Here is a 23,180-nt window from a genome sequence, read left to right as displayed (position 1 = left end):
GGGTCGTCAGGAGACTATGATGAAGTCAAGAATGTGAGAAAGCTTTGTAACCTCTTCCTGCAATGCATGCAGGTTAGAGGGTGAGGTGCTAATTCCTCACAGCTTGAATGTTTGCCTTGATTGGGAAGGATTGATCTGAGGTGGAGAAAAGTGCACTTTGAAGCCTAATGTCTTAAAAAGGAAACTAATGGCTCAGACAAATGCCAGATTTATTAATACGCCATAAATAATGGAAAATGAACCTGACTTACTGAGCCGGCAGAGGGAAATTTGGGTTTCAGATCCTCCCTACTCCATCTCTCCTTGAAAGACAGAAAGGAAAGAAGGAAGGAATAAAAGAAGGAAGGAGGGAAGAAAGGAAGGAAAGAATGAAGGATGGAAGGAAGGAATTGTACCATGAAGAATAGCATAATTTGAAAGGAGAACATAACTTGGGGACAAAGGCACTCAGTGAGAAAATATTTGTCCAATTTCTCTTGCTAGCCTGAGCTTCTCTAAGGTGGGACTAGATCTTACTCATCTTTGTAGGCCCTACTCCTTGTAAAGCATGTGTCACATCTTAGAAACTATTTAAGATGAACCATATGGCATTGCCATTTTTGTAGATAAAAAACAGCCTAACATTGGCAATGCCATATCAGTCAACCTAATAAGTGTTAGCTAAAGATACAAGAGACCTAAGGGTCATATTCATTTAGCCACAGCCTTAACCCCTGTTCCCTCATAACACCTTCCTACCTCCAGCACCAGCTCAGAGAGGTGGGACTTCTCTTTCACTGCCTGTTAAGAGTCATGCCTCTCTTTGAAGGCTGCCCTTGGTGTTCCTTGAACCTGAAATTTTCTGGATGTTAAGCGTGTTCTGTATCAGCCTCTCTCTCTTATAGGCTCCATACTGCTAAAGAAAGGGCATCATTAAGACCCACATTTAAATTCCCATTTCATTTGATACACATAATAGGCTCCAGTAAACAAAATGGGTGTCCTACACTAGGATGTCAAACAGACTTTTTCTTTCCCTTTTTCCTCTTCCCCTTCCCTCCTTTCTCTCCCTTCCCTTCCTCTCTCATCTTCCTTCCTCTTTTTCTTTCTCCCTCCCTCCTTTCCTCTTTCCTCCCTTCCTTCCCTCCCTTCCCCTCCCCTCCCTCCCTCCTTCCTTCCTTCTTTCCTTCCTTCCCTCCTTCCTTCCAAAACAGGGAAACATTTTTTCCTGTTCTGTGCATGGAGCCTGAGAGAAACCACAGGCTTTTAGGCTGGAGAGGAGACACAGCTGGATGAATTGGGCAGGTGAAGCTTATATCTGGGTTCCTCAAGAGGACACCAGAGTCCTACATCCTCCCTACAGCTCTCATGATGCTAAGCATTGGACAGAGGCCGTGTGGATTGGGATGTATGTGAATCTAGTGGATTTCAAGTTGAGGTCATGAATTTCCATTTCTCCTTCCATATATTTGTTTCTTTTGTTTATTTGTTGTCTGAAAAATGAGGTTTGGCAGTGTTGAGCTCTGTGATAAAATTGCATAGCATTCATTCTGTAAACAGCCATCTTTGCATCATATCATGTCATTGACATGAAGAGTAGTATTGCAAACACTGTTTTTTATTATAATAACTCTATACAGAAGCCTTGAAAGGTATGATTTTGTAAAAGATATCTGGCTATTAGCTTCTCTTTGCTACAAAACAAGCAACAGGAGAGAAAGGGGCCTGGTGGAGGCAGAGTGACAACCGCGTGGACACACTGGAAATCAGGCTCAGTCCAAGGACAGGCATTTTTGTCTCCTTTGTTCCCTGCTGCATCCTAGGGCCTAGAGCAGAGCTGGGAATGAAGTATGATGAGAGAACAGGTTAAAGCTGACAGAATGACTATGACACTTGGATCTCTTGCATCTGTATCTAGAACTGATAAGATACATATTAGGTAGATTGAGAAATAGCTGTTGAAAGGATGAAGAGTCACTGCAACTCAACAATTAAGTAGATGTTCTCATAATTCCGTAACTAATCAGCTCACGAGGCATATATCCCCTCCAAGACTGTTTCCTCATTTCTGAAACAGGGATTATTGTGCCTGTTTGGCAGGATTATTGAGAGGATTAGATGAAAAGTGATGTAAATGTTAGTGCCTTTTCTTTCCATGCTCTTCTAGTTTCCTTAAAATAATCTGTGTGTATGTGAGAGTGTGTGTGTGAGTGTGTGTGTGTATGTACATGTGTGCCTGTGTGTGTGTGTGTGTGTGTGTGTGTGTGTGTGAATGTGTTTGTCTGTAGAGGGTGAGGGAGGCTAGAAGAAACAACTTGTTTGGGTCCTGTTGTTCAGGGTTTCTCAACCTGCCCACGATGCCACTTTAGGCTGGATAATTCTTGGTCGTGAAGGGCTGTCCTAAGCAGTAGATGTTTAGAAGAATCCCTGCCTTTCACCCACTAGATGCCAGTTACATCCCCAGTTGTGACAACCAAACATGTCTCTAGATATTGCCAAATGTTCCCTGGGAGACAAAATTGTTCCCTGTTAAGAACAACTGCTGTTAGCTGTAATCATCCATTGAGTAATTAAATATTTCACTGATAAACAAGTTGATCAGGTACTTTGAAGACATCGCCTGTGGCTATATTATGTTTAAATGTATATAAAGTGAGGGCTTATAGAGAAAAAAAAGCTGATATCAAATTATACAGTCAACCCATAATGATCCATGAAGCAAGTAATGATGTAGATAATAAAAGAAGTTATTTCAGGCACACAATTTCCCTGCATTAGATTGCTTTTCTAATTATGGTTGGTTTTGGATAAAAATATTAATAGTAATCAATTTATTGAACACCCTCTGATAGATGACAGGGAAAGATGGCAAGTGTGCATGGAGAGAAGTCATTTGGGTTTCTTAAATTTTTATGGACACTCATAAAGTAGGTGTATTAACCACAGGTGATCAAACTGCATTGTCCATTAGCAAGCTTAAAAAGTAATAGCAACATTCATACTTACAAGTGAATTAATGACTTTAGTCCCCGGAAAGTATGTCTTGAAATTGACTTGATGTTGTTGTTTTCTATGAATCTGCAATAAGTTATAATATTTTTTGTCAAACAGTTACAGGAACTTGAGAGTACTTGTCCTGAATCATCATGTTTTAAAAAAGCTTTTCTACTTACAAATACTCTAGATGTGGAAGACCAATAAAAGCATCATCACTGATCACATCAAAGGAGTTCGATGTGAATAACCTGCCCAGAAAAAGTACACAATGAAAATGGTGAAACTGACAGATTGTCAATCATGGCTGCTTTTATCTCTCAGAAAAATGAGTGGGAGTTGTATACAGAAAAATGTCTGCATGGCTGTCTGCTACAGTGTTAGTTATGCAGATAATCTATGCAGCATTTTTTTACTCCTAATCATCTCCTCATCAAAGGCTCATCAAGGGGTGCCTGGTGCCCGACTCCTCACAATGACTGCCACATACCCTGGGTGACATTTTGAGATACAATCAGAGCAGCTATGATAGCCAAAGCAGCCAAAGCAGCATTTTACATATTTTCATGACAAAGGCACTAACAATCTTTTCTGCTTGTTCTAGAAACCTCTGGAGTGTTCTAACTGGCAAAAACAATGGTACTTTGTGGTTTTGAGCCTGGGAAACCTAAAAAAAATTAAGCTGCATGCCTGGTTTTGCTGTGACATCTCGTAACAGACAGGCAGTTGACACTGGCTCCATGAACACCAACCAACCTCCTCCTTTGCAAACAGACTGAAAATGGGAAACATGAGGTTTGGGAAGAGTCTTAGACCCATTTTATTACCGAATAGTTGAAGCTTTTACTTGGACAAATATATCTGCAATTTCAAAATCCACAAGGATTTGGTTTAGAAATTACTGATGAAAAAGAACATCAATCAGCCATCCCACACCCTGTTGAACTCCTTGGAGAACTGAATGAGAGACTTAAAAGAGGTAGTTTTAGGCCAAACAGTACAAGAATATATTATATTATGTCAGAATGTAATAATAATAGTAATTCTGTTAGTAAAGCTTATCACTTTTACTTTTGAAGCCAGGGATTAAATGTAACTACCACTAACTAGCTTAGTGAATTCACCTCTGAACCTGTGAACTAGACGAATTAAAACTAGGAGATCTCACTTTCTGAACATTTATGAGTAATTTATTTGTCATCTGGGATTGCTTCAAATAATCAGAGGAGGGGGACAACAAGGGGTTAGAGAAGAATTGGCATGAGTTGATAATTTTTGAAGCTGAAAGATGGATACACGAGAGTGAATTTTACTATTTTGTCTACATTTATATATACTTAAAATTTTTCATAAAAATGTGGAGAGTGGGGGATAGGAATGAACCAACCAAACAAAATGAGATGATTTCTTGCATTTCTTCCTAAACTATCAATCCTAGAGTGGTGTTGGATTGTCTTCTAATCCCTCATGCCTCTAATGTCATGGCTTTGTACCCAAATAATTCACGAGGCTCTGAAAAGCCAGCACTAATGAACAGTGACACATGTTAGAATTCCATGTTACTAAAACAAATTCAAAGCTGTATGATTTCCATCACAGCTTTGGCAATTGTGTCTCTTCTCACTTCACGGCTCTGGAAAACAAGAAGACTTCTCAGCTTGACTCCAAGGTAAGCTAACACCCAAAGGCTTCCTTAGGTTCCAGACTTTCATTGCATTCAGTATAGGCAGCATCAGCAGTGGAGAGAATGGAATAAGGCAGAAATTGGTATACACAAATATTATACCTCCCACACTCACTGATTTGAAAAATGGCCCAAGGACCAGGAACTTCTCATATTCCAAGTTGCCAGAAGAAATAGTTTCCATTGCTACTTCCCTTTATGTTAAATCAGATGCAGGACATAGTGGGAAATGAATATTAGGGGGCAGAACTTGCCCATGCATGTCACGGGAAGAAAAGAGAGGATTTCTGCTAGATTTTTTGTCTGCTTGTTCATTTCTTATCCCTAGCACCTGTGATACAGCGCCTGTCCTCTAGTGGACACTGAATAAATATTTGTTGGACAAAGAGGAATTCACTTTACACTAAATTCTGATCATTACAAGACTACTGGATTAAATATTTCTTACAGCAGGAATTTGCCCTTATTTGTTTTTGTGTCTCCAGCCCCGAGCACAGTTCCTGGCTGAATAATGTTTGTTGAACTACATTTCAAGGACTAAAACCTCTAGTGAGAACTACAAATGCATATGCAAAACTAAGGATGAATATTCAAGGAAAGGAGCCTAAACACAATAAAGTACATCCTATATGACTGTACTTATATAAAGTACAAAAACTAATCTATGCTGCTAGAATCAGGAGAGTGGTTACCCTTGGAGACAAGGAGTAATTGGAAGAGAACACAAGGGGCATCTTTTGGGGTAATGATAATATTGAGTTTCTTGACCTGGGTGTTGGTTACAAGGGTATTCACTTTGTAAAAAGTCATTGAGATGTACATTTATAACATGCACTTTTTCTTTATGTATATTATATTTCAATTTAAAAGTTTCTTATAAAAGCTAAAAAAACACTCTCTGGCTAAGATAATAATGAATACCACAATCTCTCAATGCTAAATTCAATTGTAGTTTCTATGGAAAAAGATGTATAAAATTATACATACATTCTAAAGATAGTTGAGTGGGCTATCCATTTTATTATCCTACGTATACTTAAAAAGACTCCTACATCATATTCTATACAGAGGATGAAACTCTGACCCTTAATTTGTATGGATTCCTCTAAATATGTTTGATTTCATTATTATAATTTGTTATTGAACCAGATATGTTAAAGTATTCCACAGTCTCTGTTAAGGGAAACCGTGCCCAACCCACCCCACCTACACAAAAAACAGAACTGGGGCAGACCAGGGTGGCCGTGTTCTACACTGCACAACCTCTGTCCCTTTCCACAGAGTAGCCAGTCTCTAAATCAACCAGCATCCCATGGCCCAAGTAGCCTGGTTTAAAAAGGTGAGTTGGGCTAAGACGAGACCCTTCTTGGGGATCTGGAATTGGCAGACTGAGAAATGGAGCCAGCCGGTAGAGAAGCTAAAGGATAAAGGATGCCTTAGGGTTGAATTGGATCCATGGTAGGTAAAATTATGTGCAAAGAATGCTTAGGAGAGCGTAGAATTGTGGTGGAAAACTCACCAAGATAAGTTTTTTGAAGACTGGTGTGGGAGAGATACCTAGATCTGTGTTGAAACCTGAGCCAATGCTTCTGAATCCTGCTTGCTCTTGGAATCACCCAGACAGCTTTAAAAATACTGATACTTGGTTCCCACTCCTGGAGATTCTGGTTAAATTCTAAACGTGGGGTGTCACCTGGGTTACTAAAAAGCTCCCTAGGAGACTCATATGCAGCCAGGGTTGCACATGGTAAGCTTGCCAAGTCAGTCAAAACACTGTCCCCTTTACCTGTGGTGACCAAGGGGTCTCTGCTCCTTGCAGCAAGTCTGCCTGGAGCCATTGGTATGGGGAGTGGAGGAGCTGTGGACTTTCTTGTCCCTATAACTACGTGTAGCCTAGAGTCTGCAATAATATGAGTTGGAAGTGACAACTATCCTCACAACAGCAGCAGCATCATGGAGGGGTTTATGAAACCAATGTACCATCCAAATGACCTCGTTACTCTGAGCCACAGATCAGAGATCTGGACCCTGCAGGCCTGCCAAGCAGCCAGCCCGTGGGTTTGTGCAGAGGTCGTGCGGAATTTGCCCTCTGCCCCAGTTCCATGGGAACACTTGAGGTTTCTCTTCTTTTTTTAGGGAAGCATTTTCCTAAGAAGCCAGGCATTTTCCCCTAGAATTTTGGTGGAGGTGGACACAGCGGTGTGCCTGATCTGTCTACACCCTCCCCCAAGGGCTGTGCACTTATTAATTCAGTAAGAAAAGGGGCTGTGGGAGGAGAGGGGAGGATTTTTTCTTCTGCAACCACGGGAGTATGTTTCCTTACCAGGAGGGAGATTTAGAAAAATCATTTATATGAACTGTGAATTCCAGGCAGGTACTAGCTTATTCTTTGAATAATGATCTTTGCCTTCATAATAGCCTACATGTCATAGACTCCTGCCTGGATTTTCTTATTTGGTCTTTAGAACAACTCTGTAAAAGTAGTAAAGTAGGTAAGATCTATTTGACAGAAGAGGAAACTGAGGCCCAGAAGGCTACTAAACGCTTTCCTTGAGGTCACAAGGCCCAAGACCCCTGGTTCAGTACCCTTTTCCACACACTGGGTGGCCTCTCAGCACAGGTCCCAGGTCACATAATGACATAATAACTACCTTCTGGCGAGCAGCCATAATAACACCACTCAGCTCATACGGATTTAAGAAATGTGATTAAACAATAATGCCTTTCTTAGAGGAATTAATTAGAGTAAGCAGTCTTAAAATCACATTCAGATAATATCAATCTGTGTTTTTCAAGTAGAAAGTTTGAAAATTTTGAACACGCTTTGTGAGGTTTTTCCAGTTTTTTTTTTTTTTTTTTTTGACAAAGTCTCGCTCTGTCACACAGGCTGGAGTGCAGTGGCGCGATCTTGGCTTACTGCAACCTCCGCCTCCCTGGCTCCAGCTATCCTCCCACCTCAACTTCCCAAGTAGCTGGGACCACGGGAGCGCAACGCCAAGCCTGGCTAATTTTTATATATATTTTTTTATAGAGATGGAGTTTCACCATGCTGCCCAGGCTGGTCTTGAACTCCTGGACTCAAGTGGTCCAACCGCCTCGGCCTCCCAAAGTGCTGAGATTACAGGCATGAGCCACCGTACCCAGCCTTGAATACACTTTGGTGAATTCTGTTTATAAATAACATATGCTCATTGTAGAAATTCTGGAAAACACAGAAAAGCTTAAAGAAGAAAATGAAGTGCACCATAATCATACTACCCAAAGACACTGATATGCATAAGCATAATGCATATATGATATATACACGTATGTATTTATAAAATTGATGTAATATTATATCACTGTGTATCCTTCTTTTCATTTGCTTATTATATCATGAACAATTTCTCATGACAATCAATTTTTCAAAAATATAGTTTCCATAGATGAGTAAGTTTTGTATTATGGATATATCATGATGTAACTTTTTAAATTATTGATTCCAATGTTTACTATTATAAACATGATTATAACCATCCTTATATATAAATATTTTTCCTATCTCTACTTATTTCTTCATGATAGACCAAAAGTACCATTATTAGATTATAGAAGGTTTTTAAGTCTCTAGTTCTTTACTGCTGACTTGTACCAAATTACATGTCCAACTCTGAGTAAGGAAATGCCTATCTGACCAAATCCTCACCAACATTTCAAATTATCATTTTTATTTCTCTGTGAAATCATGTCCTTTGACCCCTTTTGTTGCTTTCTAAGCACTTTTTATTTATTAAGGATATTACTTCATCTTTTCCTATTTCTTTCGATGCTAAAAGTTTTTTCCTACTGATTACCAATTTGCCTTTTCATTAATGATTTTTAACATATAGAAGTTTAAATTTGTATTTAACAAAATACATCAACTCCTATTATGTATTATTTCTTTGCGTTTAATCTTTTTTTTTTTTTTTTTGAAACAAAGTTTCACTCTTGTTGCCCAGAGTTTCACTCTTGTTGCCCAGGCTGGAGTGCCACGGCACGATCTCGGCTCACCACAACCTCCGCCTCCCGGGTTCGAGTGATTCTCCTGCCTCAGCCTCCTGAGTAGCCGGGATTACAGGCATGTGCCACTGTGCCGGCTAATTTTTGTATTTTTAGTAGAGACGGGGTTTCACCATGTTGTCAGGCTGGTCTCGAACTCCCGACCTCACGTGATCCACCCTCCTCGGCCTCCCAAGTGCTGGGATTACAGGCATGAGCCAGTGCGCCTGGCCTGCCTTTAATCCTTTTTTAAAAAAATTATAAATTTAGGCGGTGCAAGTGCAGTTTTGTTACATGGATATATTGTGTAGTGGTGAAGTCTGGGCTTTTGGTGTAACCATCACCCGAATAGTGTGCAATGCACCCGTTAAGTATTGCATCATCCCTCCCTTCCTCATACACACCCACCCTTCTCAGTCTCCCATGTCTATCATTCCACACTTTATGTCCATGAGTACATATTATTTAGCCCCCACTTATAAGTGAAAACATGCGGTATTTGACTTTCTGAGTTATTTTACTCAAGATAATGGCCTCCAACCTATCCATGTTGCTGCAAAAGACATGATTTCATTCTTTAAATATCCTTTCCTGTCTTGAGATCAAGGAAATATTGCCTACATCTTCCCCTTAACATTTTCTTTTTAATATTTAACTCTTCAATACATTTGGGACTTACTTTTGTGTATGATGTGAGGTAAGACACAGCCTTGATATTTTCTAAATATTTACCCAAATTTACCCAAGGCTTTCTGTTGAATAATTAACAGAATTAACAGAATCTCCCCTATTTGAGTATGTGATATCCTTCAAATGTCTGGCACATTTCTTTTTTTTGGCATTTTCCAAGGATCAAATCTTTGATTTATTTTTTTATTCCCACTGTTTTCTAATTTATTATTTTATCTTTTCTTTATTGCTTTTCTCCTGATTTCCTTAGGATACTTATTAAGTTTAGTGCTCAATAATATACTTTTATTCTTTCTGATTAAAAAATGAAAGTATTTAGAAATGGAACTTTACTTTGTGTAATGCATCCAGTAAGTTTTGCTCTGTACTCATCTTTTAAACTTGCGTATTTGATTTCAATGGGAATTTAGAATAATATTCTTAAAATTGCCTGTAATATTTTTTTTAAAAAAAGCTTTCATAATTTCATTATTAATATTGCTCTGGGATCAGAGGATGTGACCTGTAAAATGCTAACATTAAGCTCTAATTCCTCCAGATTCTGCTGTCTATAGGGACGGGTCATGACTAAGTGACACTTTCACACCAAGGTCATAAAGCTATTAGGGGATTCCTGGTTGAACGGAGAGGTAGGACACACAGAATTTACTTCAAAAGGAACGGAAAAGTAGGCAACAGGGTTAACATGGAGCTCAGAGTTCAGAGGGAACCAGGGCCAGCAACAGAGAAGTAAATGAAGAAGCAGAGGATCTAAGAATGAGGATATAGCTACAAGCGGTCAAGGGTAAGGCTGCCCAAATTCCGGGTGAGAGGCCAGAGACGGGAATGCATAAGAGCGAAAGGACTGGGCAGGCTCATGTGTTGGTGCTAAGTCTGGTGGGCCACTGAGGTGGTTTCCTGCCCTGGGGCCTCGCCTCTTCAGAGGCCAGGGAAGCAGCACACTGAAGAGGGAATCAGGAAGCCTGGGTCCTAATATAAATTTGACCATACCTTCTGTGTCCTAGAGCATACCACTTTTCTCTATGTTGTAAAGCGAGGAGACTAGACTAGATCATTTGTGAGGTCTTTTGTAGCTCTAAAGATGTATGAGTCTATGCTTATAGCACTGTAGCCTTCATTCATGGAAGAGTAGGCATGTGGAATCTGGGGAGCAGGGAGGCTGGTCTGCAGATGGCTGAATGGTGGGGGGAAGGGTGACTCCTGCTAAGAAAACTTCCCATTGTCTCAAACTAGACTGCTCATTTGGTCCCGTGCCAGGCACCCTGGCTCTAATGACATGTACTTCTTCAGACTCTCTCCAGTCACCTATAAAATCTTGATTGCCATTAGAATTGTATCTGGCCCATGAGTGGCCTACATCCCATCTTTCAGCCTAGAGCAGATTTTCCTGGCTATGGAGGGGAGATGATCTAGGAGGCTCTTCCAGATGATTCCCAACTCCACAAAAACCACTCTGATTAAGAAGGGAAAAGTGAGTAGCCAGCGCCTGGTTGTCACTTAGAGAATGAATTGATTGGATTCAGAATAGAGAATCAGGTTTCTAAGCTTGTAACTGCCAGTTATTATTGTATGTTTACACATCAAGTAGGTAAATCTGTTTCATCATCTGTTAAAATAGGATTGAGGATGCAAAAAGACTTCCTGGATGATTTTAAGAATTATGTGAGATAATGTGTATGAGCATGTCTCCAATGCTTCTGCCAAGGAATAGCTAAGCAAAGAGCACAGACATCAAATGTCAGAGCTGGAAGAGCTCTTACTTAGATCTAGGAAAAGAACACATGTTTAACTGCTAAGGAAACTCAGGTCCCGTGAGGATGTCACCTGCCCCAAGAAGACTTTGATGGACATCTTCTAGGATATTAGGTAGGACACGGACAGTGTGTACAAACATAAGTGTGCACACTCCCAAGTGAACACGGGTTTATTTGCATATGTATATGTATATGTAAATGAAAGAGCACAGGATGCACAGGTTATAGCTGTTGGAAGATATGGAGGGACAGCTGGAGGGGCTTGCCAAATTGCTTAGAGCTGGCTTTGCTTAAATGATTCAAACCCTTTGGTTTTTACTAATACTCTCCTTTATCCAAAAGAATAGGGCTGGTTAAATGATAATTAATAATAGGCTGATGACTCACTTTTAGTTAAATGCACACATTATAAGTGCATGTGCCATGTGAATAATTCACATTTGAATATTTAAAAATATGCTCCTAACACAGAAAAGCATTAAAATTGGAAGAGCATCACACACAAGTACATTATTTGACAGTTCTTTTTGACTCTCAACCTTGAAAATTCAGCTGATCCTTAATTAGATTACCAACTCTTCAACCTGGATTGATTGGAATAACCTTAATTTGGTTCCACACTAATCTGAGGGTTGGGGGTACTCCAGAGAGATACGTAGTCCAACTCCTCTTTTTACAGATGAGGAGACTGAGGCTGGCAGAGGTTAAGTGACTTAACCAAGGTCACATCTTTTGTCAGTGGTGGGGCTAGGATTAGGATGTGGATTTTAGATTTGCAGGGATGTCCTTGACATGCACACTAGCAAACATTTGAGCATGGACCCTCTCCTTTTGGAGTGGTAACCCCCTTTTGGTAATCCCCAATCCTCCTGGGATTATCTCTCATCCCAGAGCAGTGGAAACTCTTCTTTTCTAGGAATTGGCACAACTAGTCAGCAGCCCACCCTCCCCATGTGTTTATAAAATCACCCTGGATCTCCCCGGTCCTGGAACATCAAGGAGAAGGGTCTACTCCATGCCAGGCCTCATTTTCAACAGCTTGACATCTGATTTTAATCCTCAAATGAACACTAAGATGTAGGTTTTATATTCTCCACATAAGAGATAAAGAAAACCAAGGTAAGGGAGGTGAAGTGATTTGAAGCTTGTAAGTGGCAGAGCTGGGATTCCAGGCTCAGGCTTCCTCTCTCCCTCCCCGACTTCCCCAGGACTGGTGAGTGGCCATGAGGAAGCCAGCTCCCTCTTTTTAGTATCAGCTCTGCCTAGTATCTGCTGCAAACCTACAACAGTCTTGCCCAGAATTTCCCAGAGTGTATTCCCTGGAACGCACGATCTTCAAAGGGTTGAGAGGTTTATGTACACAAAAACTGGCAGACACATTTAGGAAAAGTGGGTTAGAGAAGTTAATCAGGGTTCTTAACTATGCCTTTTCTATCCTTAAGTAAATTGAGACTCTTCAAAATGGAATTAAATATACAGTTTCCTGGTCTCATTGATAATGAGACTCTTTTATCATTGAGCTTCCTACAAAATGAATATTCCATGGAACATACCCAGGGAAATGCTTGTTTAGCCATTTAGAAAATAGTTGTGATGAAACCTGCTCCAAATAAAAACAGTGACAGTGTGTATTTACACTCAGAAGCCTTTTCCTGTTGAATGAGCTGCAAGAAGTCATCTCCTTCCTCCCAAAGATGGAGATCTACTGGGAGGTCCCTAAAGAAGGGGTGTGCGCTAAATTGGTTGACCAGGTAGAGAGCCTACTGAGGAGACTGACTCCCAGAGGTCACATCAACAAATCCACACTAACAAAATGGTCTCGAGTTGCTCCTTATATGGAGACAGACCGTTTAATGTATCCATTAGGATGAGATTCTTTCCACCTGCGTATCCTTTGCTATCCAACCTCTCTAGAATGAGGTGGGGTACAAATAATTAAGCTAAAAATAAAATGAATTATCACATGCATATATTTCCAAAGTACTGTATGTTCCATAGAACCAATATTCTACGGGATGTTAAGAAAAGTGAAACAATTTTGAATAATTTCAGAGATGTTTCTATGCCAAGGTAACTTCATTGTAAATAACCAAGCAGGGATAGAACGTGCAGTTTCCCAAATTTATTTGAGCACAGAACTCTTCTTTCAGGTCAACTGCTCCACAGGACACAAGTTTAGACAAGAGTAGTCTAAGGTGTAACTTTAAAGTAAATAAGGCCTTTTTCTTTTGCTTTTTTCTTTTCTTTCTCTCTCTCTATTTTTGTTTAAGCAAGGAGATCAGAGCTTACACATATAAATGAGAGTTGCAACCTAGGGAAACTAGCTGCTCTTGCCAGCAATGCGGCCACTCTTTCAAAGGGCTTTTGAAACTCCTTTCAGTCATTGTCTCCAGGAATTAGGGCACATTCTCCTGAAAACTCTCGTTAATGGCAAAGGTTGACCCTTTGAGAGGGGATTTGATTTTGGGAACAAAACTATGCAAAGTGAAGCATGATGATTCATGTTCAGGAGGAAGTAGACAGAAGTGGTTAAAAGTGAGGACATGGGTTTAAACTCCAACTCTGCTACTTAATAGGGGCGTGACATTGAGGAGGCTATCTTTTAGGACTCAGTGCTTCATTTGCAAAATGGAGATAATTATATCTACCTCAAAAGGTTACCATGATGATGACATTAAAAATGAGATCTATAGGCCGGGCGTGGTGGCTCACGCCTGCAATCCCAGCACTTCGGGAGGCCTAGGCGGGAGGATCACGAGGTCAGGAGATCGAGACCATCCTGGCTAACACGGTGAAACCCCGTCTCTACTAAAAATACAAAAAATTAGCCGGGCGTGGTGGTGGGCGCCTGTAGTCTCAGCTACTCAGGAGGCTGAGGCAGGAGAATGGCGTGAACCCGGGGGGCGGAGCTTGCAGTGAGCCGAGATCGCGCCACTGCACTCCAGCCTGGGGGACAGAGCGAGACTCTGTCTCGAAAAAAAAAAAAAAAAAAAAAAAAGAGATCTATAAAATGCTTAGCACCAAGCAATACAAAAATAACTAATGCCTCTAATAAAACCTTGCCTGGTTTTATTGCGTGGCTTGTAAACTGGCAATGAAGACAATTCTCAAAGGAGGGTCCAGAAATCTTTAGCCATGGAAGCACAGTTGGGCAAAATCTATGGCCCTCTGTGAAGTCAAGAGTTATTTGTATGTATACATTCTAGTTTGTATTTTTTAAGATTTATTGCCTTTTGATCACATTTTACACATGCAAGCACCTGCCATCTTGCTATATAAAAATGAGCCTAACAATTTTTTTCCAATCCTTGCTCCATGAGAGGGATACTGAAACATCATTTTATCATCAACCACCACAGGGAGAGCCTGGTAAGTTCCCTTTGGACCTGTTTGGGAGATTGGGAACTACAATTATTGTATTAATAACCTTATAACAGCCAGTTTCATATTATGAGGTTCTTTCAATGAACAACCTAATGTATTGGTTTGTTAGAACTGATTCAATAATCTTTGTCCATTTCTTTTCTTTTCTTTTTTTTTTTTGAGACGGAGGCTTACTCTGTCGCCCAGGCTGGAGTGCAGTGGCTCGATCTCGGCTCACTGCAAGCTCCGCCTCCCGGGTTCACGCCATTCTCCTGCCTCAGCCTCCGGGGTAGCTGGGACTACAGGCGCCCGCCACCACGCATGGCTAATTTTGCGTATTTTTAGTAGAGACGGGGTTTCACCGTATTAGCCAGGATGTTCTCCATCTCCTGACCTCGTGATCTACCCTCCTCGGCCTCCCAAAGTGCTGGGATTACAGGCGTGAGCCACCCCGCCAAGCCATCATTGTCCATTTCTTTAACCATGCCATTTCTATATTATATTAAAGTAATTGTTTGTAGAATACAACAGAATTTTAAGATAGGAGGAGACCTTAGATGTAATTGAATGCAAGGGTCTCAAAATGCCAACTTATATTTGTTTGGTCTTTATCCTGTTTAAAAATCTACTTCCAGATTTCCACCTTCCCCTAAAAATGAGGAAGATAGGGCTCCATGTGCATGTACCACATTCCCATCAGCAATAGTCAGTTGGAGCAGAGGATTTTTAGGTAAGACATGTCTTCTCTGGTTTACCTCAGTCACCACTACTCCTTATTGTCTTATACTCAACTGCTTCCTTCATGGATCTTACCGCCCCAAACCCCACTAGCATTTGAGTTTCAGAACCACAATTTAATCTACCTCTAATATTTTATGCAATAAAAGCTGAGGTCCAGTGATATTTTGTGACCTACCCAAACTATTGGGTAGTTTTGTGACCTACCCAAACTATTGGGTCATGCAGCCCAATAGTGGCCAAACTGAATTTCAAACCCATGTTTCCTGATTTCTAGTTCAGGCCCCTTTCTATGCTACCATAGAACCACTCATCTGAAGACTGCCAATGTTAATTATTTAAACAAAATCTGGCACGTTTTACAAAATGTGGTGCCAGTCATTTTATTCATGAGGAAGAAAGGAGAGGGTTATGACTTTTTTTTGAAAGGTAAATAGTTCATGTTTCCTGTAAGAAGTATTTAAAGGAAAGATTTCTCAGCAAGTTCTGCTGGGGAACTGTGTGTAGAACCACAAAATGTTTAAAGCTGAGATTATCGGCAAACCCAGATTATACAATCAGACACTAATCTGATGTTACGGTAGTTCCAATTAAAGTGATTTTCAGATACTGTAATAAAGCTAATGTGTATTGAGTTACATGAACCTTGCAAAGCATTTTTCATGCATTGTTTTACTTAATCCTTACTGTAATTCTGTGCAATAGGTACTATGGTTCTTCCTCATTTTGTAGATATAGATATCAAGACTCGATTAAGCTTGCCCCAAATCATACAACTAGGAAGCAGCAGAGTGGGGATTTGAACCCATGCTTATCTGCCCACAAGTCTGTGTTGTCTGCCTCATTGCCAGCTCACCAGGGTCAGCTGTTTTGATATTACAGCTGATGCTGTAAAGCCCCTGCAGACATTCTGTAGCCCGTATTAGCCACAGGATCAACAACCAGCAAGCATCACCATCATCACTAATCAACTGAATATCATTTTGAACAAAATGAGAACGCTTATCAAGACTATCTTATAATACATTTAAGCAGGCCAGGCACATACCCATAATCCCAGCACTTTGGAAGGGTGAGGTGGGAGGATTGTTTGAGGCCAGGAGTTCGAGACCAGCATGGGCAACATAGCAAGACCTCATCTCTACTTACATAAAAATAATTTTTTAAATGAAACTAATGCATTCAAATACAGGCAAAGTATAATTTACCATATCAAGAATCACTACCAGCTTGGAGCTGCCATATCAGGGTGAAAAGTGACAGCATATCACTCATCTTTGTGTCCTTCACAAAGCCCAACATTGTACCTGCTACCCAGTAGAGCCTCAAAACATGTCTGCTAAAATGGGAGGCTTTTGTTTTCATTTTGTTGCTGCTTGCAACTATACAATAAATAAATACTTATTTTGGCTAAGCAGTACTTAAGTCAAAAAGGAAATTATCTTTGCGTTATTGATTTTTCTTTTCATATTAATAATGCTTAACTAACATTTCCCTCCGGATGTCCAGTCAGGCTGGATAAAGGAGCATCTTACCCTTCCCAGGACAGACTAGTCGGCCTCTGCAGTCTGACTAAAAACCAAGGAGGCCAAATGTGAAGTCAGCCTGGGACAAAAGAGATTCGAGCGGTGGGTCTAAGGAAAGGCTTAGATGCTTTGCCTTTGAAATCTAGTATGCTGGAAATCTCCGCTGAGGAAGTTTGAATTCACAACTTCATGAGCAAATATCTCCTCGAGTTTTTTTTATTTCGGCTCACTTCCCAGACCTCCACACCATTAGTCCACGTGAATTCAGATAGGGTGCACCAAACATCAGAAAGAGTGTGAACATGACCAGCATTATCTGCTGAGAGTAACACAGGAGTCTTCAGCACAAAATCGATGGAAACATAAACTGGATTCAACAAATACATGGGAAAACATGTCTGGGTTTTTCTCTGGGGCCACAGCTTATTGGTGATCCTCCATGAAAGACACAAGGCAGATACAAGCACCATAACTCTAACAAATGGCACACAGTGCCAGACATCAGTAAAGTCTAGAGAATTTGAGAATCAACAGAGGTCATAGAATGAGATCCTGCAGAACTTGTTTGGGCACGTGTGTGTGTGTGTGTGTGTCTGTGTGTGTGTGTGTGTCTGTGTGTGTAGAGTCAATGATGTGAGTGATAACCTTGGACAAATAGAAAGGGCCAAACGCTATGGATGCCAGCTCAGGTGTCTGGACTTTCTCTGTTTCTAGGGAGTCATGAAAGCACGGAGAGCTGTGTCTCAGGAAAGGCAGCGCTAATGGAGATGGGTCAGATGGGAACTGAAAGCAGACAGTGAGGCGTGGAGGCTCCTGCCACAGCCTGTGAAACAGTGAATGAAATGCAGCCTCAATGAAAGCAGTGGTGCTGTGGTGAAGAGGAGGAGGCAGATTCTCATGCTGTCGGACAGGATGCTTGTCCAGGTGGAAGTGGAGAGTGAAAGAGAGGGGTCAGGTAATTCTGAAGTTTCTTGCCTGAATAACTGAAAGGATGAAATACACTTTCAGAGAAAACAATTGTGGTGAGTGCTAGTTTGTGCGGTTACGAGAATTAATTCACTTCAAGTAACAAACCTGTACATGGACCCTCAAATCTAAAATAGAATTTAAAATTATTTTTAAGAAAGTAAAAACAAAAAAGTAATTAATTAAAAAGTTAAAGATTAGATCTATGGATCATTGGGCAAATTGTAGACAAAACAGCCTAGATGACTGAAATTTTTGCTTTTTGGTCCATCATGGGGGCATCAGCTGGATACAAACCAAAACGTGCTCACCTATAACCAGCTAATAATTCCTTCAAAAACACCCTTGGCTGATAGGTTTGGCTTGAGTGGTCATTGAAGACTGCTAAATTGTAGGCTTCTAATATAAGGAGGAATAGAAAAAGGTAGCAATTGCTTTAAAGGTAAAGGAGGCCATGGATATTTTTTCCTGGACAGATCATATTTTGAAGGACTAAACGATAAAGCCTTAGTAAGGATGGACTTATTCCTTCTTTTGTTCATGCCTTTTGCTTTTCCATTTGCTTTTAGTTTTTAATTTCTTATGGATCAGGTATTTATGTGTTGATTGTGGATTAATTTTTAAAATAACGCTATTCCCCTCCTTTGACCCTGAAAGATCAATTCTGTCTTTCAAACAAGACCACATCCAATTGGAATACTAAGAAATTTTTTCTGGTCACGTCGGATTCTTACGTGCAGTGTTTTTGTTTTGTGTTGTTTTATTTGAGCATGATACTAAAACTACCCTGGAAATCACTCCCTGAAAATAGAACACTCTCGGGAATTACAGGGGTTTATAATTAAAATATGTTATAAGTGGGTGGCGAAGTGGCCACATTTTGTCCTCTTAAATTTGAATTTCACTTCCATCATGAGCCCATATCATTGGGGACTTCAGTCTGTAGCTGAGAAAGAACAGGGCTGTAATGTGTGAAAACACATTTCTCTAAACTGCATTCACTAAAAGTACCACTTTCTATCACTGAAAGCAAGCTAGAATGCATAATCGTTGTCATTGGTTATGTTTCGAAACTGGCCCTATGTAAAACATGAATGAAATTGCATTTGCTTGGGAAAGGTTTTTGTTGTTATGTTTAAACCCATAAATGAGATTTTTTAAAAATGTATTTTACAACTAATCTAATGAATTTTTATTGAATAATTTTATTCTTTCTCTCTCCACTCTACGGAATGTGGGTTTTTGTTTTTCTTGTTCTCCAACACAAACTGCCAGCCATGGCCTACCAGGATCTTTTCCCAAACACTGCATGTAACTTCAGATACCATGTCTATTTTCCTCAGTACCCCAGACTGACATTTCAACAAGTACTTCTCATCATAGCTTTTTCAGAAGCTCTGAAAAAGCATCTGGGGGCATACTGACATTATCAGATTTTTAGGGTGGATGATGGAAATAGGACATTTGCTTTAACCCTTCCCAACAACAAAGCAAGAAACCAACGAACTGTCTTCCTACATCAATCAAGCCGAATTGATTCTGAAATTTATCTCTTTACAGTGTATGATGGGTGAGTGTGGCAATTCACAATCACAAATGCTGTTGGAATTCATTGCAAACCTCAATGGCTTGTGCGATCTAGGCCTAATCTGGTGGTCCAATGCCATTGGTCTTCATGTTCCAAAGGGGGATTGGCAGCCCATATGGGGTTTTCAGGGCACTGGACAGCCCTGTCTCACAGAAGAGATCTTTCTGTGGGGGATCCATGCATTCCCACAATTGTTATGATCGTTTCATAGTTCATATTCAGAGCCTTCTCATATATCTCCTACACACTGCACATGAGTTTATTAGACCTTTTCCTGAAGATAGGAGGAAGCAGAGAATATTGGGCAAGAAGGATGGAGAGCAGAGTCTTCAGGCACAGGGTCCTGGAGATTAGGGACAAACTTTGGCCCCTGACAATTTTGCATAAGTTCAGCACTGGCACAAGTCTACCATGTTGAGGTTAGCCAATCCGAGTTAACCGAGAACACACTGGGCGAGAATTACTCGCCTTTTGTTATTTCTGAAACCTGAACTGCTTTTAGAAATAAAGGCTGGAATGTTCCATAGGAACTCGGAGCATGGGACACGGGCATGGCACACACTCGGTTGGGCTATTTAAAAACCAGTCCCTTGGCTTCCCTCTGTGATTCTAAATACATGAAATCACATTACCCTGCAGCAGCCGGTAACTATTTCTATAACATTGTCCAGCATCTGTGCTTGCCGTGACTGGGTCCACCCAACAAAAACAAAGTGGAGATGTGGTAATTGATTAGGTTAATCACTCCAGGCTTTCTGTGCCACAGCTAATGTCCATCTAGTGTCTACTGACACTACTCCTGGAATTTTAAGGACTGATCTATGTAACTATCCTAGGGGAAGGGAGGTGCCTTAGCATATCAAAAGGATGCTTTTTAAATGAGCTATTTATTCATTTAACAAGTGAGCACCAGAAACACAATTTATCACTTTCTCAGAGACAGCAAATTCTTATCCTATGGAAGGATCCCAGCATTAGAGACTCTGCCCCTTTCTGTGGGAAAGAATCTATCTTTTTTGGATTTGTTTGATGTGCTAACTAACACTTCCCCCAGTCACACCACTAGCCATCAATCAAACAGATAAACCCCTTAGGAATATCTAGTCAATTGCTAATCATTTGAAGACATCAGCCAGTAGAAGGACATTAGCCAACATCATTACGTAATGTCAAAACAATTGATCAAGTTTGTGAATTCAATGAAACAGTCAAACCAGTTTAGGAATTTCATATAGACAAAGCAATAGATGAGGGACTTTTAGCTTTTTAGCTTCATATAAAATTTTTAAACCCTGCCATTTATAAATGTGTAAGCATTTGGCATACCCTATGCCAAGTGTTTCATCCACTTAAACCTTGGAAGTATGTGTTCTCACTTCCATTTTAAAGATAAGAAGACTGAGGCTTAGTGAGATATACTAATCTGCACAAAACTACATGTTTAGGTTCTATGAGTGGCAGGGTGAGGTTTAAACACTTGTCTCTCCAACGTCCACTCCATGCTGTTTGCCTCTGTGTATGTAACTTCAAACAGCCAAAATGGCCAAGTAAGGCAAGAAAATAAAAAAATAAAAAACAAACAAGTGAAAGGCTTGGGTCCTGAATCATGCAGTTAAGATAGCCAAGACTCAGCTGATCCACAATTGTCTAATTCTGCCCATATCCGTCCAGCTACAAACCAAGTCTGCGACCTGATACCTGAGTCCTGGGAGACCTCTTGACCCCCATGTGATACTGCTGTAAGAACTAGGACTCCAATTGCCAAACATTACACATCAGAACAAATTTTATGTGTTCCATTATGCCTGTGAACAGATCTGATTTCTTAGTCAAATATTATTTTTTTGAATATTTTCAGGCATAGACTGAGTATGTGGTTCCCTTGTGGCCAACTCAAAACATATAGCAGAGAGTAATCCTTTGCACTATCCTATATTAATATTTTCTTTCCCTCCTTGTAATGGAACTAGTTATAAATTAGATGAGATTAAAAAACAGTCTCTTGAGAATTAACATTTTAAGGAATTACCTAGAAAAGGCTGAGGTGTTTTTTTTCCCCACATGGTAAATCATACAGAGTAGCAGCCTGCCCCAGATCCCCGGAGACAACATCTTGAGCGCATATGTTATGCTGGGTTCTGTATTGACTAATTCAAAAACTCCAGGGCAAAAGAACCAAAGTTCCCAAGTTAAAAATGAAAGTAAAATAGTGGAATGGAATTGGGATCATTGTTGCAAGATTCCAACAACTTCATAAATAGCCATTAAAGTAGACAGCATGACAGGTTAACAGATTTACCATTGTAAGAATCAACCTGCACTGTTGGTGTGAAGTCACAAACAAACCCATCTACCTCTCACTTTACTGATATTCTGTTTTCTCAGAAATAGAATCACATTTGACAAAATTAATATTGAGATCATTTTACTAGAAGGCTTATCCAAATATATGCCATATTAAAAATAGTCATGATATAAATATTTCTCACAAGAGCTGCAGCGATGGTGTGAATAAAAAACTCCCTTCTGAGATTTCAGTAAAACCAGATCTCACAAAGGATCTGAAAGAAAACAAAAAACAGAAAACAAACAAACAGACACACACAAAGAGACACACACACACAGAACAAACCTTATGTTAATCCGGTTTAGCATAACAGTGACTATTTTGACACTATTTTATGAAGTACGATACTATTCCTTCCCAGATGAAGTAAGAGAAATGAATCGGCTACAGGTTTCTCATGATAATGTTCAGGGCTGGGGGTATCTAAGCATGTTCAGTAGCAGCTAAAAAAATCAAAAATTCTAAATGCAGCAAATGTTAGCACTGTCAAATGGCCAAGCATGCAAGAGGAATCTCTCTCTCCATGCCCTTCTACAAATACATGCAAAGCCCCAAATCCACCGGCTGGAATTTTTAAATCGTAAATTAGATATCAAAATGCTTACGGGCCTTACAATGAGATAACATCAGGAGGAACGGTGCGTGGAATGGATCTGGCATTCTCACATAAAGCATTATCTTTGGTACAAGTACACACGGCAGGGCATTTTGGCTTCGCTGGTTTCTTCCCCTCAGTCAGCAAAAGCGCAGATAAGAGACATAGGAAATAAGCAATTCTTTTCAGGGGAATGCAGGCATTTCCCATCCTTTTGCTTCTTTCTGATTCCATGCAGTCGAGAAAATATCCCCAACCATGAACAGGGCTTCTGGAATTCAGATGGTGATTGTCTTGCTCTAAGAACAGGTCACATAGGAGTCCACCCTTTTCCTCTGCCTCTGTATCTCTGCTTTTTCAAAACAGAGACCTGCAGCTGATTCGTGAGCTTCTCCTCGCTCCAGCAATGCACTGCTCGGGGGAAGAGACCTGTGAGGTACTGTGAGATGGGAGGGATCCAACTGCTGGAGGAGAGAGCCGACTTGCATCACCACGAAAACACTGAGCACAGACCAGCCTTCGAAGGCAAAGTGAAGTGATGTCACAGAAAATAAACAGCTTTCTGCTTTCACCGGGAGGCCCTTTAATTGTTACCAAAAATAGGACGGCATTATGTCTTATTAGTGAGTGGGTGGGCGGGTGGGTGGGAGCAGTCATCTTGCATAGGATGTCGGCAATCTCAGAAACCTCTGGGAGTCTGCTTTTCATGTAGCAAACAACCTAGTAAGAAAAACTAGCTTTGGAGCCAGCCCTGGCTGGAAAAAATGAAGTTAAATGAAACTCTCTCCACAATATTGGGCTAAAACCTTTTGCTGTTTCTTGCTGAGCCTACCTGGCTGATGCCATCAGTGAAAGACAAATCAGAACAGATGAAGAATGTGTCTTTCAGGGGATGAATGTGAGTAAATACTTTTCTGACACTTATTAACTGTCATG

The 23,180-nt window shown here is 40.4% G+C and overlaps 1 protein-coding gene and 1 long non-coding RNA gene across 4 annotated transcripts in view; one reads left to right on the top strand and one right to left on the bottom strand.

Annotated features, from left to right (window-relative positions):
* Nucleotides 1-22,853, bottom strand: part of LGI1 (leucine rich glioma inactivated 1) — a 40,410-nt gene extending 17,557 nt beyond the window's left edge. Inside the window, exons 1-4 of one of the 3 annotated variants that reach the window (XM_004049805.5) lie at nucleotides 22,264-22,853; nucleotides 21,792-21,863; nucleotides 3,153-3,224; nucleotides 2,986-3,057 (exon numbers count right to left, since the gene is read on the bottom strand). In XM_004049805.5, coding sequence (XP_004049853.1) covers nucleotides 2,986-3,057; nucleotides 3,153-3,224; nucleotides 21,792-21,863; nucleotides 22,264-22,478 — 431 coding nt within the window. In that variant the 5' untranslated portion in view covers nucleotides 22,479-22,853. The remainder of the gene's footprint in view (nucleotides 1-2,985; nucleotides 3,058-3,152; nucleotides 3,225-21,791; nucleotides 21,864-22,263) is intronic. The other 2 variants (XM_019035606.3, XM_055352512.2) reach the window with 2 other exon arrangements.
* Nucleotides 22,854-22,902: 49 nt separating this feature from the next.
* Nucleotides 22,903-23,180, top strand: part of LOC129524953 (uncharacterized) — a 48,129-nt gene continuing 47,851 nt past the window's right edge. Inside the window, exon 1 of the long non-coding RNA XR_008668943.2 lies at nucleotides 22,903-23,142. This is a non-coding gene — a long non-coding RNA (uncharacterized lncRNA). The remainder of the gene's footprint in view (nucleotides 23,143-23,180) is intronic.

This window comes from Gorilla gorilla, chromosome 8, assembly GCF_029281585.2.
Source record: "Gorilla gorilla gorilla isolate KB3781 chromosome 8, NHGRI_mGorGor1-v2.1_pri, whole genome shotgun sequence".
Taxonomy (NCBI): domain Eukaryota; kingdom Metazoa; phylum Chordata; class Mammalia; order Primates; family Hominidae; genus Gorilla; species Gorilla gorilla.
The sequence above is the reverse complement of the archived record's forward strand: the minus strand, read 5'-3'. Positions and strand labels throughout refer to the sequence as shown.